Source organism: Papio anubis, chromosome 2, assembly GCF_008728515.1.
Source record: "Papio anubis isolate 15944 chromosome 2, Panubis1.0, whole genome shotgun sequence".
Lineage (NCBI taxonomy): Eukaryota > Metazoa > Chordata > Mammalia > Primates > Cercopithecidae > Papio > Papio anubis.
This window is the reverse complement of record NC_044977.1, coordinates 182,933,767-182,949,177: the sequence shown is the minus strand read 5'-3', so window position 1 is coordinate 182,949,177 and position 15,411 is coordinate 182,933,767. Positions and strand designations below refer to the sequence as shown.

The following is a 15,411-nucleotide window of genomic DNA, read 5'->3' as shown; positions in this document are numbered from 1 at the left end:
AAAAGGAAGGAAGGAAGGAAGGAAGGAAGGAAGGAAGGAAGGAAGGAAGGAAGGGAAAGAACGAAAGAGAAAGAAATAAAATAAAATAATATGCAAGCATTTTAAAAGACAAAGCTTTATATGTGGAAAAAATAATACCTTAATGATTAGCAATACACATAAATGAGAGAATTATTATTCAGAATTTAAAACTGTAAGCAAAAAAAAAATAGGTTTTTTAATATATTGATAGAGAATGCTATTAACTCAGTTTTTGCTAAAATCTTTGAAAAGCATCACTGGAATTACTGTCTCCTGAGAGAATGTTTACCACCATCAACTACCTCAACCTGTAATTCCTAAAGAACAAGAATAAATTCAGGAGGCCCAGTCTTCCCTGACCCTGTTGGTACTCAAGGGAAGAATGGCTTCAAAATTCCTCCATGGGTTTTGCATTTCAGGCTCAAGCTACTTTCTTGATGGAAAATTCTTTAAGTGTTCTGAAAATCACAGTCCTCCCTAACTTCAGTGGAAAAGATTCATATTGTCCAGCTGAACAAGGATTGGATACTTAAAACCAGGGATTTCCTAAAATGAAAAAGTTTCTGTGGATAAAACTGGTTACATGCCGAGACTGGAATGGAGTTAATTCTGGGTAGATATGGGATTCAAGAGATTGGTCTTCACGAGGCATTTACAAGGGATTCAGAGGTGGAGGGAGCACAGTCCTTCCTGGGCAGTTGCCTCTAGCCTGGTGGGAGGTGTTCCTCACACCCCGGACTCTCATGCAGGGCAAAAAAAAAAAAAAAAAGTGAGATATTGAGTGGGCACGGTGGCTCACACATGTAATTCCAGCAATTTGGGAGGTCTAGGTGGGTGGATCACCTAGTCCGGGAGTTCCAGACCAGCCTGGCCAACATGGCGAAACCCCAATTCTACCAAAAATACAAAAATTAGCCAGGTGTGGTGGTGTGAGCCTGTAGTCTCAGCTACTCGGGAGGCTGAGGCACCAGAATTGCTTGGACCCAGGAGAAGGAGGCTGCAGGGAGCTGAGATCATGTCACTGTACTCCAGACTGGGTGATAGAGTGAGACTCCATCTCAAACAAAACAAAACAAAACAGTGGCTATCACATCAGAGAAGTGCCTGGCCAGGCAGCCTGGAGGAACAAGGATGAGTTCAGCACGTTGAGATGGAGTTGGCTTTCCCAGTTGGAGGGAAGAGCATGAGAAGGGACATAGGTAAAAGTAGAGTAGTGCAGGGGCCACTGAGTAGTAGTCCTTTCAAGACAGGACTTCATCATAGAACCACTTTCTCTGAGGGAGCTCTGCTGGAGGAGGTTTGCCTTTTGAATTGCAAAACCAGGGTTGATGGTGCCAGCACAGAAAGGGCTGGCACGGTGGAGGGTCTATAATAGAGACCTATAGGAGATAAAGATGGAGTTGAATTTATGGGAGCCTGCCTGTCTGTGGGAGATAGAAGGGGAAAGGCAAATTCAATGAGTCTCAGGTGAGGTGGGCAACAGATACTTACCAACACTCCAAAGAGACCACGTGCTTCTATAAAAGGGCACGGTCTAGTGAGCAAAGCCCACAGCTCTGGGTTTGATTTCTAGCACTGTCACTTAATACTTGTGTGACCTTAGACATTCACTTAACTCTCTCAGCCTCAGGACCCAATCTGTAAAAACAGGAGAAAGCTTGTTCCCTGTGCTTTACAGGATTGATATGAGCATCGGGAGAAACAGTGGGCACAAAAGAGCATTGTCAACTGCTTCTTTCTAGTCAGTTATCTGGTCATGTTTCTGAAACTCCCCAGGACTAGGAACATAGCATATGGTTTTTTTAAAGTTACTTGATGAATGAATGAATACATGAATGAGTGAATGAATGAATAATATTCAAAGGCCTCCAACTAAATAATAGTCTCCTAACTGTACTGAAAGCCTTTAATTGACTTTGGGGCTGTTTGGCCTGGGACAAGGCTCTGAGTTAGTGGTGATCAGTTGGTGTCGTGGTAGAGAAGAAAGCCTGTGAAGGTGGAGTCATTGTCATTATCAGCATAGAGTCCATTACGCTCTCCTTCCCCATACACCTGGAGCCAGACTTGGTCGCCCACCTCCAGATGCAGGAGCACAGAGCCGGAGGCCTGGTCCACGTTATTTTCCTGGTACTGGTCATAGGTGAAGAGCATAGCCTTGTCCTTCTTGAAGAGGCTGACCTTCACATCCTTCATATAGACTGTGATGTGGTAGGCAAAGTAGTACAGCCCAGGAATGTTGCAGTGGAATTTACCAGTGGAGCCATCATAGTGGTTTTGCTGATTGTAGAAGATCTTGGTAAAGCGAATGGGCATGTTGGGGACAGTAACGTAGGTCTCCAATCCCACACTGAATGCTGAGCGGTATACATAGGCACCTTCTCCAGGTTCTCCTTTCCTGCCTTGGATTCCCGGAAAGCCTCGGGGACCTTCAGCCCCGGTTACTCCAGTTTCACCAGTGTCTCCCTTAGGACCAATAAGACCTAAGGAATGAGAAGACCTCAGTGACCACAAAGAATAGAACTCCTGCCTAGGTTGGTTACAGCCTAAATTACCATCCCTGTGGCTCCCACTCACAACCTTCTTGACTTATAGAGCAAGAAACCAATAAGAGAGCCCAAAAGGAGAGAGATGTTACCTCCTCCTTCTATATCTCCCACAGACAGGCAGGCTCCCATAAATTCAACTCCATCTTTATCCCCTATAGGTCTCTATCATAGACCCTCCACCCTGCCAGCCCTTTCTGTGCTGGCACCATCAACCCTGGTTTTGCAACTCTACCCCCTCTATCTAGGATGTCTCTCCTCCTCTATTCTGCCTATCCATCATTCAAGGCCTAGTTGAAGCTCTGCTTCCTCCTTGAAGCTTTCATTCTTCATCCAGGTCCATGGTGAGTACACTTTCTCTATGCTCCATACTTTGAATACTCGTTCACATTCAGTTTGACATTTTTAGAGTAGACTTTCTTGTAGTAACCACCAATAGAGCCTTGCACATTAGACATCTTACCTAGATCAAAAGTTCCCCAAAGGCAGGATTGTGCCCTTCAGGGGGTGTGCAGGTGTGCAGTAAATGTGGTTGAATGCCACTGGATGGAATAGAAGTTAGCTAGACAGAAAGAGGAATCAGAATATGAATGCATTGGGAATAAGGATGAGGGTGAAGATGGGAAAGGGGATGGAAAAGGACATGTAGATGCAGCAAAGTCAAAGTCTTCATTATAGAGGCACCACCTATTCTCATCCTTGGAAGACCAACCTCAAATCCACTTCAAGTCGCTTATGGTTTACATAAAAAATCTTTGCTTTCTCCCTGTGTCTAGGCCTTAGTTAATAACGAATGCCTTCATGTAGTTTATATCAGTTAAGGAGGTATGTGATGAAAGAGGCCAAAAATATTCTTACCTGGATCTCCTTTCTCACCCTTCTCGCCAGGGGTGCCATCTCTGCCATCACGACCTGGGACCCCATTATGGCCTGGATGCCCTGGGATGCCTGCCATCCAACCTGTGCAGGCCCCCTTGGGCAGAGGAAGCAGGACTCCGGGCCCTTGAGTTGTGGTATCCTGGCCATGACTGGGCAGAGCTAATAGCAGTAGAACAGCTCCCAGCAACAACATCCTGAGTCCTGGAATCCACATGTGCACTGTCAGCCATGGAGAGACAGACCCCACACAGCACACCCAGTTGATACCTACACAGGACTCCATCCACCTCAGCAGAGTCCACTTCAAGGAGCTGCTTTCTCAGTATTCAACTCTTTCAGGAAGACTTTTCTGAATATTGCAGCCCACCTTGATCTCTTTCTGCCCCAAAATTTGTAATACTTAACATTATTCCTGTGTGTAGTCTCCTTTCCTCACCAAGATTATGAATTCAGTGATTGCACAGATGACACTCCTCTAATTTTTCCATATCTGAGCACAGGAACAAGCACAGGGAAAGCTCCAAGAGTCAACTTGCCAAGAATCCATCCTTGAGTTTCCCAAGTACGATGACACCGATTGCTCCAATCAGTGCTAACCAGCTTCTCTCCCCTGGCTCCTTTCTTCTTTTTCTTTCCCCTCTTTTCTCTCATTTTCTGTGTCTATTCCTCCTTCTTACTCTCTCATTCTTTCTTCCTCTACCCTTCTCCTGGGGCACCTGTTTGACCATTTGGTATATTACATTAGCACACACACACACACACAGAGAGAGAGAGAGAGAGAGAGAGAGAGAGAGAGACTCATCTTGAGTTAAACAGACAAGAGACACATCATCCCATGAACATATCCGCTGGCCCTTTGTTTGCCTGGGCCACCTTTAGCTGCCCCTCCTCTCCTGTCTAATCTCTATTCCGGACCCAGTTCAGATGTCATCTCTTTCAGGAAGTCCTCCTTCTTCTCCATCTCACTCCTTGGTTTGTTCTTTCACCTCTGTGTTTCTCCAGTGCCCTGGTAATATGGTTTGGGTCTGTGTCCCCACCCAAATATCATGTCGACATGTGTTGGAGAAGGGGCCTGGTGGGAGGCGATAGAATCATGGAGGCTGACTTCCCCCTTGCTGTTCTCATGATAGTAGGTGAATTCTCACAAGATCTGGTTGAAAGTGTGTAGCACTTCCCCTATATGTGCTCTCTCTCTCTCTCTCTCTCCTCTCTCTCACTCTCTCTCCTGCCGCCATATAATGTGCTTGCTTCCCCTTCGCTCTTCCACCATGATTGTAAGTTATCTGAGGGCTCCCCAGCCATGCCCACTGTACCACCTGTGGAAGTGTGAGTCAATTAAACCTCTTTTCTTTATAAATTACACAGTCTCAAGTAGTTTTTCATAGCAGTGTGAGAATGGATTTATACACCTAGCTTAGCTCTATTGCGTTCTATTGCACTCTGCTGTAATTTCTGTTTCGCTCACCCATTTTTCCATTAAACAGCAAGTACCAGGGGGCAAAGACTAACACACTAATAGCAGAGTAAGGACTAAATAAGTACTTTCATAATGAGGAAAAGAAATCATGAGAGAGCCAGAGAAAGGAAGGGGAGGAAGGAAAAGAAGAAAGGAAGAAAAAAGGAAGAGTGGAAGAGGGAAGGAAGGAGGGAGTGGGGAACGTATTTGAAATACGTATTCTGGAGCCCTAGCAAACAACTCAAGTGGCACAGGTAGTCAAAGGACTCCCTGTCTCAAAATCATTCTTCAATATCCCCCTCCCAGAAAAGGGCCCAATACAAGTATAGGGACTTTTGTCCCCTCTCAGAGTCTGCCTCTGATCTTAGGGGGATCTTAGGCCCCCACTTCTGATTGCTGAGATCTTAGTCTTCCCACTCTCACCAAGGAGTTGGGAGAAAGCATCTCACAGAGAGAAACAGGCCCTAGGATCCTGGATTAGAGGCATCACTAAGACCCTCTGTGGGTTAATGTGGTTAATCCCAAGAATCTGATTCTAAACAAAGCGTAGTCCATGTGCTTTATTTTACCTTAAAGATTCACTATTTTTCATCAGTTTGCTTGTCTCTTCTAGATTATATGACGTCTCCAGAATTAGGTTTGTCTTCAGGACAACTGAAGGTTTGTTGAAGACAAACCTATTCCTCTGTGAGGGATGGAAGAAAGACCGTGATTCGCCTGGTATCTGGAATCCCACTCCTATGCTCCATTACCTGGGCGCTATACTGCCCTCTTCACATGGCACAACCAACTCATCTTTCATCTTTATCAAATACATGAGATAAACTTTGTATATACATATAAACTATATGTATATATTACATATATAGTTCATTAAAAATAATAGTTATGTAGTTCTTTGGAAATGACAGAAAAGAAAACAATCCTCAATCCCAAGAATGTCTCTGTTTATTTTTAAACATAGTGGAAATCACACTTTATGTAAAACTTTATTCCTCTATTTTTCCCTTGTCATTTTCTAGTTTTTATAATCACTATTTGTAATGTCTCAGAGTGCTAGTCTAGTAAGTGGATATAATCAATATATATTTGACCATTTATATTTCATCAAACTTTTAGCATATTTTCATTTTTAAATATTATTTTATATTCTTTAAGAAATTATACTTTGATTTTTAAATAATATTTTAAATATCCTTAGGTATATAGCTTTCCCCAAGATTATGATTCTATTATGACAGATTCCCAGAAGGAAAATACTGGACCAAAAGGTATGTACAGTTTTAAGTCTCCTGAAACATAGCACCACATGGCAGTGTATGTTATACATTAGTGTGTGTATAAAAGGGCATACCTTAACTACCCTCATTAGCTTTGGGTATTATAAAAAACATGTGTGTGTTGTCAGTTTAGTGAGCAAAAGAAATAATGGTACCTCACAGCTCTAGTTTGCTTTTTTTTTTTTTTTTTTTTTTTTTTGAGCGAGGGTTTCACTCTGTCACCCAGGCTGAAGTGCAGTGGCACAATCTGGGCTCACTACAGCCTCCACGTCCCGGGTTCAAGCGATTCTTATGCCTTAGCCTCCCAAGTAGCCGAGATTACAGGCATGCACCACCACACTCGGCTAATTTTTGCATGTTTTAGTAGAGACGGGGTTTCACCATGTTGGCCGGGCTACTCTCAAATTCCAGACCTCACGAGATTCTCCTGCCTTGGGCTCCCAAAGTGCTGGGATTAAAGGCATAAGCTACCACACCCAGCCCTTGCCTCTAAGTGTTAAGCAGTTGTTATTCATGCTAAGATTTAGTAAGTATTCAATTTTCTTCCATTTTTTTTCTATTGTTTGATATAGTTAAAGTTTCACTCTTTAATGTAGCTCTGATTTTCTGTTTTGATGTAAGCTGTGACCTAAGGTACTCAAATGATTTCTCCCCACTTGAAGACTAGCTGTTACAACAACTTTAATTGCATTTTTTCCTTCACTATAGATCTGATGCATCATTTATCAAATATCAGGTTCTAATATGATCTTATAAGTAAAGTAACAATTGAGAATGAAATGGCAGAGAGAAGAGAGGCAGAAACAGCAATAGAAACAGGTGCAATCAGACTCAGGTGCTGCCCTTTTAGGTGTCATGAGTCTTTATTTAAGACCCGCTACTATCATTTATATGTACATTTGTCGCCCTCTACTGAATTTGAAGAGTTCAGGAGCGTGTTCTCAATAGCTGCTGGAAATAAAAGGAGAAACAGCTTAGGTCTGACTAGTCTCAAGATAAGAAAAAAGAGGTGAGCTACATGAGAAGCCAAGGAGAGACCAGCAAAGCCCCTTTTGTATTTTAGGAGAATTCTTGTTTTGAGACTTTAAAGATTTCACGCATCTTTAAACTTCCTGACTGCTTGTCACCTCTGCCTTTTCTTATTATGGCTTTGGCAATAAAACTGAGAAGAACTTTGAGCTCCATGCGTGTTTTTCTCCAGAAATGGGAAGAATCTGTGAGGCTCCATCATTTTCCACTGGGAAATAGGAGGAGAGAATCCAGAATATGTGAACGGGTGGAGGCAGCTAAAGAAGGCCCCAGAGATAAAGGGTGAATGGGGGCTTACCCCAAAACCTTGGAGAGAGGACAAACTCAGGGGTCTCTGGAGTTTTCTGGCTCCTCCCCCTTTGATAAAAATAAAGATCCCTTTCTCCTACCTTAAGGGAACACCCTTTGTCCCCACATTTCAGTACTATGGACAGATTTCTCCACTAATAGGTGCAATCAGCCTAGGTTCCATGACAGTGGCATGGGGTAGAGGTGCTGGAAATACAAGAGCAGGATGAGCACAGGAGCCTCGGAAGTTTCCAAGACTAAGAACGGACTCTGATTGAAAAAGAAAGTTGCATTCCAACTTAATTCTGGGTGGGAAATCAGCAATTAATAACAATTGAAGACAAGTGCAAACATGCCTAATTAAAAAAAAAAATTCTTTCAGAATTATTTGTGTTCTTTTTTATTTTACTTATTTATTTATTTGGAGACGGAGTCTTGCTCTGTCGCTAGCATCTTGCCCTCTCCAAGTCTCAGGTTCTCCTACACATTAGAGTCAAAGCAGGGCTTTGGGAAGATTAAGTAGAACAAGTTTTAAAAATACCACATGAAAGGCCGGGCGCGGTGGCTCAACCCTGTAATCCCAGCACTTTGGGAGGCCGAGACGGGCGGATCACGAGGTCAGGAGATCAAGACCATCCTGGCTAACACGGTGAAACCCCGTCTCTACTAAAAAATACAAAAAACTAGCCGGGCGAGGTGGCGGGCGTCTGTAGTCCCAGCTACTCGGGAGGCTGAGGCCGGAGAATGGCGTGAACCCGGGAGGCGGAGCTTGCAGTGAGCCGAGATCCGGCCACTGCACTCCAGCCTGGGCGACAGAGCGAGACTCCGTCTCAAAAAAAAAAAAACAAAAACAAACAAACAAACAAAATACCACATGAAAATTGTACTCCAAGAAACCCTCACCAATGTCAGCGTTCTCATGTTCCTCACCTCACATGATCCCGTTTAGCGGATTAGGAAGCTGACACTAGAAAGTTCTGTGTAATGCTTTCGGAGGCACCGTGATATGATAGAAAGCTCACTGATTTAGAAGTCAGAACAGAGTCTCTCAGCGATCATTTCCTTAATCTCTCAGTTTCCTCATCTCTAAAGTTAGGGTCATATATATAAAATTACAAACATACAAAAATATCTGTTTTTTAAGATATTGCCATTGCTACACTTTGTTTCCCTCCCTCCCTCCCTCCCTCCCTTCCTTCCTTCTTTCCTTCCTTCCTTCTTTCCTTCCTTCCTTCTTTCCTTCCTTCCTTCTTTCCTTCCTTCCTTCCTCTCTCTCTCTCTCTCTCTCTCTTTCTGAGGTGGAGTCTCGCTTTGTGGGCCAGACTGGAGTGCAGTGGCGCCATCTCAGCTAACTGCAACCTCCGCCTCCCGGGTTCAAGCGCCTCCTGCCTCACCCTCTCAAGTAGCTGGGATTACAGGCATCCACAACCACAGCTGGCTAATTTTTTGCATTTTTAGTTGAGATGGGATTTCACCATGTTGGCCGGGCTGGTCTCAAACTCGTGACCTCAAGTGATCCGCCCGCCTCGGCCTCCCAAAGTGCTGGGATTATAGGCGTGAGCCACTGTGCCCAGCCTGTTACACTCTATTTCTATCAGAAAAAAATTATTACTAAGTAATATTGAGTACTATGATCTAAAACTCAATTATGCCTATAAAGAAAACTTTTACATGGATCAAGAAGTTAAATCTCAAGTGTCACAATTCTTTGCCTTTGTAAAATGCTATTTGTTGTGTCCCTGTAGACTTAGCATGGCACCAAAATTCCTAAGTCTCAACTCTGTTATGTGTCCTTCAGTAACTCAGGAATCTGCTTAATTGTTTTTGGTGACAAAGCTTTTGGCAACGAAGGAGTTACACAGCTAAGTGCACCCTTGAAATGTCATTAAAAAGAAATTTGAGGTTTTATGATTAGCTGTACAGTTAGAGCAATAAAAAATCCAGGCAGATCTTCTGATTCACCATAATCAATTTAAGATTTCTTAATATTTCTTTCCTGGCAGCATACAAAAAGGCAAAATTAATAAATAACATAGTTGTTAAATAACAAATTTTGTTACTTTTTATAAAATAAAGGGATCTATTTTATCTGTATTAAAACTAAAAATTTTGCGGACTTTTAAAATTTTTGAAAATGCTGTTTATAAAACCCTTTCCTCACTTGGTATCTCGTTCAATTCTCACAACTATTTTGAGAGACAGGAAATTAAACTCTGGTCTTCAGAACCCAATAGCAGACTCTTAGACATAGTCTAGGAGGAGAAAAGTATTGTGGTCACACATCCTGCCTTTCAATATTCCAACCCATGGGGTGAGGGATACAAGAAAAAAGTAGCATAAAAAGACTTCCACTGTAATCTCAGCACTTTGGGAGGCCGAGGAGGGAGGATCACCTGAGGTCTGGAGTTCGAGACCAGCCTGACCAACATGGTGAAACCCTGTCTCTACTAAAAACACAAAATTAGCCAGGCATGGTGGTACATGCCTATAATCCCAGCTACTCGGGAGGCTGAGGCAGGAGAATTGCTTGAACCTGGGAGGCAGCAGTTGCAGTGATCTGAGATCACACCATTGTACTCCAGCCTGTGCAACAAAAGCAAAACTCTATCTCAATTAAAAAAGAAAATAAATTTGCAGATTATGAAGCAAGTGACCTGGCTTCTAGTCTAGGCTTCACCTAACTCTCAGGGTGAATTTCCAGCCTTCATCCAACCTCCCCAACTTCATGCTCTTTGCCTATACATGTGGGACAGTAATCCTCATTTAACCTATTTCACAATAGCATTGTGAGAACCAACTGATAGAAAGTATGAAGAAGTATTTTATAAACTCATGAAGTGCTCCACACATAAGTGAAGAGAAAGGAAGCAAACAAATATGTATGGACCACTGCTACACAGCCATCACCCCTTTAACCTCAATGTGACCACACAACTCCTGGAGGTAGGATGCAGTTCCCACAGAAGAAATCCGAGGACCAAACAGGTTCAGTAATTTCTGCCCAAAGATATCAAGTAAAAGAGGGCAGAGGTGAGATCTGAAGTCCAAATGGCTGTACTGGTTTTCTCCTGCACTGGCTTTCCTGGCAAACCTCACACAGGCATGGATTCGTCTGTCGTTAAAATTATACAAGGGGATGACCATGATGTTCTCGGGATCCTCAGCGGCCATACTGTGATCATTTATCTTCGTGTTAAAATGTATGAGAAATTTCACTTTGACCTACTGGAATTTCAGTTGCAACAGCAGAATCCTGCAAAATGCAGGGACAGGGTCCCCTCTGGGACTGGCAGGAGGCAGAGCTGTATGGGGGAAAGAGGTCACCAAACCTGGTGCCAATTCTTCCAGCAGAAAAGGGCATTAAAGCACACAAAATTGGCCAGGCACAGTAGCTCACACCTGTAATCTCAGCACTTTGGGAGGCTGAGATGGGTGGGTCACATGAAGTCAGGAGTTCAAGACCAGTCTGGCCAATATGGCAAAACCCCGTCTCTACTGAAAACACACACACACACAAAATAGCTGGGGGTGGTGGCGCCTGCCTGTAATCCCAGGTACTCAGGAGGTTGAGACATAAGAATCGCTTGAGCCTGGGAGGTGGAATTTGAGGTGAGCTGCACCCCAGCCTGGGTGACAGAGCAAGACTCTGTCTCAAAACAAAGCATACAAAATCCTCAAATGTCAGAGTCAAAAGGGGCCCCCAAAATCACTTCCCTCCAGCCTTGCTTTTACAAATGGGAAGGCTGAGGGGAAGGAGTAGGAATGCACTTATTAGAACCTTATAGAAGCCAGCTCCCATGCTAGATTTTACACATTATTTATTTTCATCTTTACAATAACTCCATGAAGGAAGGAAATGACCCCAACTTTAGAGATGAGGAAACTGACAGATTAAGGAAACGCGATCCCTGAGAGACTCCGTTCTGACTTCCAAACCAGTGAGCTTTCCATCACGTCACAGGGCCTCTGAAAGCATTACACGGAGCTTCTCAGACTCAGCTTCCTAATCCACTAAATGTGATCATGTGAGATGAGGAACATGAAAAACTGACGCTGGCGCGAGTTCCTTGGAGTGTAATTTTCATAAGGCATTTTCAAAATTGATTTTACTTAATCTTCCCATAGCCCTGCTTTTGACTCTAACATGTAGGAGAACTGGAGACTTGGAGAGAGAAAGATGCTAGCTAATTCAACCACTGGATTGAATTATATCAAACTCCCATTTTTAAAAGTCAAAATAGGCTGGGCACAGTGACTCATGCCTGTAATCCCAGCACTTTGGGAGGCCAAGGTAGGTGGATCACCTGAGGTCAGCAGTTTCAGACCAGCCTGGCCAACATGGTGAAACCCCGTCTCTACTAAAAACACAAAAATTAGTCGGGCATGGTGGCGGGCGCCTGTAATTCCAGCTACTTGGGAGGCTGAGGCAGGAGAATCATTTGAACCCATGAGGCAGAGGTTGCAGTGAGCCGAGATTGCGCCACTGCACTCCAGCGTAGGCGACAAGAGTGAAACTCTGTCTTAAAAATAAATAAAAATAAAAATAAGAATAAATAAAAGTCAAAGTGTAGAATATTGGCAGTTTCTCACAGTGCAACCCTATAATAAATGGCATAACCAGGAATCAACTCAGCTTTGCCTAGCTACCAGGAGATTTGCCCGAAAGCCTTCACTCAGCCCTGGGAGAGCTGTCAATATCTCCATGCCCAACACACACACATACCCGCCCCCATACACACACCTCCACCTACGCACGTGCACACCCACACACCACACACATATGCACCGCCCCCACACACACATACACACCCATCCACATGAGCGCGCACACACACACACACACACACACACGTACTCTCAAGGAACTAATAAAACAGAGCATCCCCCACCACCACATTTTTAGGATAAGTCTCTCTCCACATGATGGAGTTTCTGATGGAAATTCCTGATTGAAAGCATCTACTCTCCAAAAGACATCACCTCTTGACTTTAGCCGTATGTCTGGGACCACCGGTCCACTGGCTTGACAAGGAGTAGGTGGAAAGTTTGTCCCTACAGCCACCTTAAAAAGAGCAAGGATATAATCCCAGCCCTTTGGGAGGCTGAGATGGGAAGACTGCTGAGCCCAGGAATTTGAGGCCAGCCCAGCCAACATAGTGAGATCCTGTCTCTACAAAAAATTTTTAAAAATTAGGCAGGCATGGTGGCACACACCTGTAGTCCCAGCTACTCAGGAGGCTTAGATGGGAGGGTCACTTGAGCCCAGGAAATTGAGGCTGCAGTGAGCTGTGATTGCACCACTGCACTCTAGCCTGGGTGACACAGTGAGACCCTGTCCCAGAAAAAAAAAAAAAAAAAAAAAAGGAGCCAGTCTTGTGTCTACTCTTTTTTTTTTTTGAGATGTAATTTTGCTCTTTTTACCCAGGCTGGAGTGCAATGCTGTGATCTCAGCTTAAGACTCCTCAGCTGGGCACAGCGGCTCACGCCTGTAATACCAGCACTTTGGGAGGCCAAGGCAGATGGAACATGAGGTCAAGAGATCGAGACCATCCTGGCCAACATGGTGAAACCCCGTCGCTACTAAAAATACAAAAATTAGCTGGGCATGGTGGCGCATGCCTGTAGTCTCAGCTACTTGGGAGACTGAGGCAGGAGAATCGCTTGAACCCGGGAGGTAGAAGTTGCAGTGAGCCTAGATTATGCCCAAAAAACTTCTCAAGACTTAAGGAAGAGTGGCAGCAGGGACTGCTAGGGAAGCTGCAGGACTCCCTGTGTACCACTGGCCCTCCTGAACCAAGCTGACACCATCATGCTCCTTCCGACATATTCTGCTAGCATAAAGGGACCCCCGTCTCCCCAACTGAATTAGGCAGAGCTGGCCTTCCTTCTAGCGGAGTCCCTAGGAGTGAGGTGGTGCCGCCCTTTGCGAGGCTTGATCTAAAAACCAGAACCTCTCCAGACCAGGGATCCACGTCCTCTAACACAAGAGAGGCTGACCTAACCTGTAAAATCCCTCCCACTCTGACCTTCAGCATCTACAGCTCAAACCACCAGGATGCCTCAGAAACAGCACTCCCTGGGGTGACCGGGATTAGGCTGCACAAAAACCAGGTAGATCCAGTTTCTTCTGTCAGAAAATGTTTTTTTAATTATAATTTTTCATAAGTTCCAACTATATGCCAGGCTCTTCTCATTTTATCTCATTCCTTCCTTCCTTCCTTCCTCTCTCTCTCTCTTTCTCTCTTTCTTTCTTTCTTGACACAAAGTCTCGCTCTGTCACCCAGGCTTGAATGCAGTGTCAGGATCTCGCCTCACTGTGACCTCCGCCTCCCAGGTTCAGGCAATTCTCCTGCCTCAGCCTCCCGAGTAGCTGGGATTACAGGCACCTGCCACCACACCCGGCTATTTTTGTATTTTTAGTGGAGGCGGGGTTTCACCATGTTGGTCAGGCTAGTCTGGAACTACTGACCTCAGGTGATCCGCCCGCCTCGGTCTCCCAAAGTGCTGGGATTACAGGTGTGAGCCACCATGCCTGGCCTCATTAGAACCTCTTGATTACCTTGTAAGATATCCCCATACCTACAGATATCCCCAAATCTATAGACAACAACCATGTCACACTCATCATTGTATCTCGTGAACCCAACCCACTGTCTGGACCATAGGATCTGCTCAGTAAATATTTGCTGAATAGAATAAAGTGGCAGAGCTGGATTCCAAATTCCGGCCTGAAGTCAGCACTCAGCTTGACTTTTCTCAAGCTGCCTTCACATATGCTTCTTCCTTTGCCCTACCTGGTCAAGCTAAGAGGCAATGTATTCCCTTATCCCCCTTAATCAAATTGGACTTCATCTGTGGACAAACCCTCCCACCTCACTGACCCTAACTTTTCCTCAATAGGTATCCTGCCACAGAGAGAACTGGGAAAAATTCAGAATGGTTCCAGGCATCTTAGAAGGAATGCCTGAAATAACCCTCTCTCTCTTGGGGTTGTGGGAGAATTGAGGAAGAAGCCCAGTGCATATCTGCCTCCACCAGTGCTGCTCTGACCAGAGTATCCACCTACATCCACTCCCACACTGCTATGGACAGGAAAGCCTGGGTGATCCCAGACAGAGGCTATGCACGCACGCTTCACCCAGCCTGCAACTTCACAGAATTGCTCTTACCCTCTGGTATGGAATCAGAACCACAGACTGCAGTCAGAATGGAAGTGAGGAGGAGATGGCCCAGCCTCAACAGCCTGGTACTCATGGGGGCAGGCAGTCCCCACCTCACAATTGTCCTTTCCCATTGGCCAGCTTAGTGAGGGCCAGAGGCCGGTGGGCAGGCACATGTCCCTGGCAGCTGCCCACAGCCTCCACCCTAGGGAACCTGGTGCAACCCAGCTTGGGCTTGGGAAGCCAAGTGGAGCTTCAGTCAAAACACTTGTGTCTCCAGGCCTTGACCCTTATTTTGCCTCCTACAACAGCAACAGAAGATGAGGCAAAGGTCAAAACCACAGCACGAAAACAAGATTTTTTTTCCTGCAACTGACAGAGAAACATCCTAATGTAAATGAATTGCTCAGTGGTCCAGGAAGCCTCCCCCGCCCATAGATTTGCCCTGAAATAAGTCAGGACACCAATGACCACATCGCAGTCCTGCCCACTGTGTGTAATTAAGTGTAAGACTGCGCAAGTTTAGACAGTGAGTGCTTCAGAAGGGAGCACTCTTAAAGGGTCTGCAATCGGGTAAGAAATAGAGCACATCCTCCACTCTCTGGCCTGGACCCTAGATTTAGGAAAGACCTTGTGTATGAATTCTGAGAACTGGGCTGTGGGGAAGTTCCTGGAGTGGTGTGGGGCTTGGCACGTTAAAAAGCCCCTGAATTCTAAAAGCTTGTGGCCTCAAATCGCAATTTGAATCTAATATA

At 44.8% G+C, this 15,411-nt stretch overlaps 1 protein-coding gene across 2 annotated transcripts; it reads right to left on the bottom strand.

Annotated features, from left to right (window-relative positions):
• Positions 1–1,857: 1,857 nt before the first annotated feature.
• On the bottom strand, positions 1,858–14,771 carry ADIPOQ (adiponectin, C1Q and collagen domain containing). Of its 2 annotated transcripts, XM_009201905.3 has the most exons (4): positions 14,666–14,684; positions 5,469–5,584; positions 3,423–3,644; positions 1,858–2,501 (listed from the first exon to the last, which is right to left on the bottom strand). In XM_009201905.3, exons 3-4 carry the CDS (start codon positions 3,634–3,636, stop codon positions 1,981–1,983), a joined length of 735 nt encoding a protein of 244 aa, XP_009200169.1. In that variant the 5' UTR covers positions 3,637–3,644; positions 5,469–5,584; positions 14,666–14,684; the 3' UTR covers positions 1,858–1,980. The 2 variants fall into 2 exon arrangements, with proteins under 2 accessions (XP_009200169.1, XP_003895297.3); XM_003895248.4 differs by lacking the exon at positions 5,469–5,584 and having other exon boundaries at positions 14,666–14,771.
• Positions 14,772–15,411: the final 640 nt, after the last annotated feature.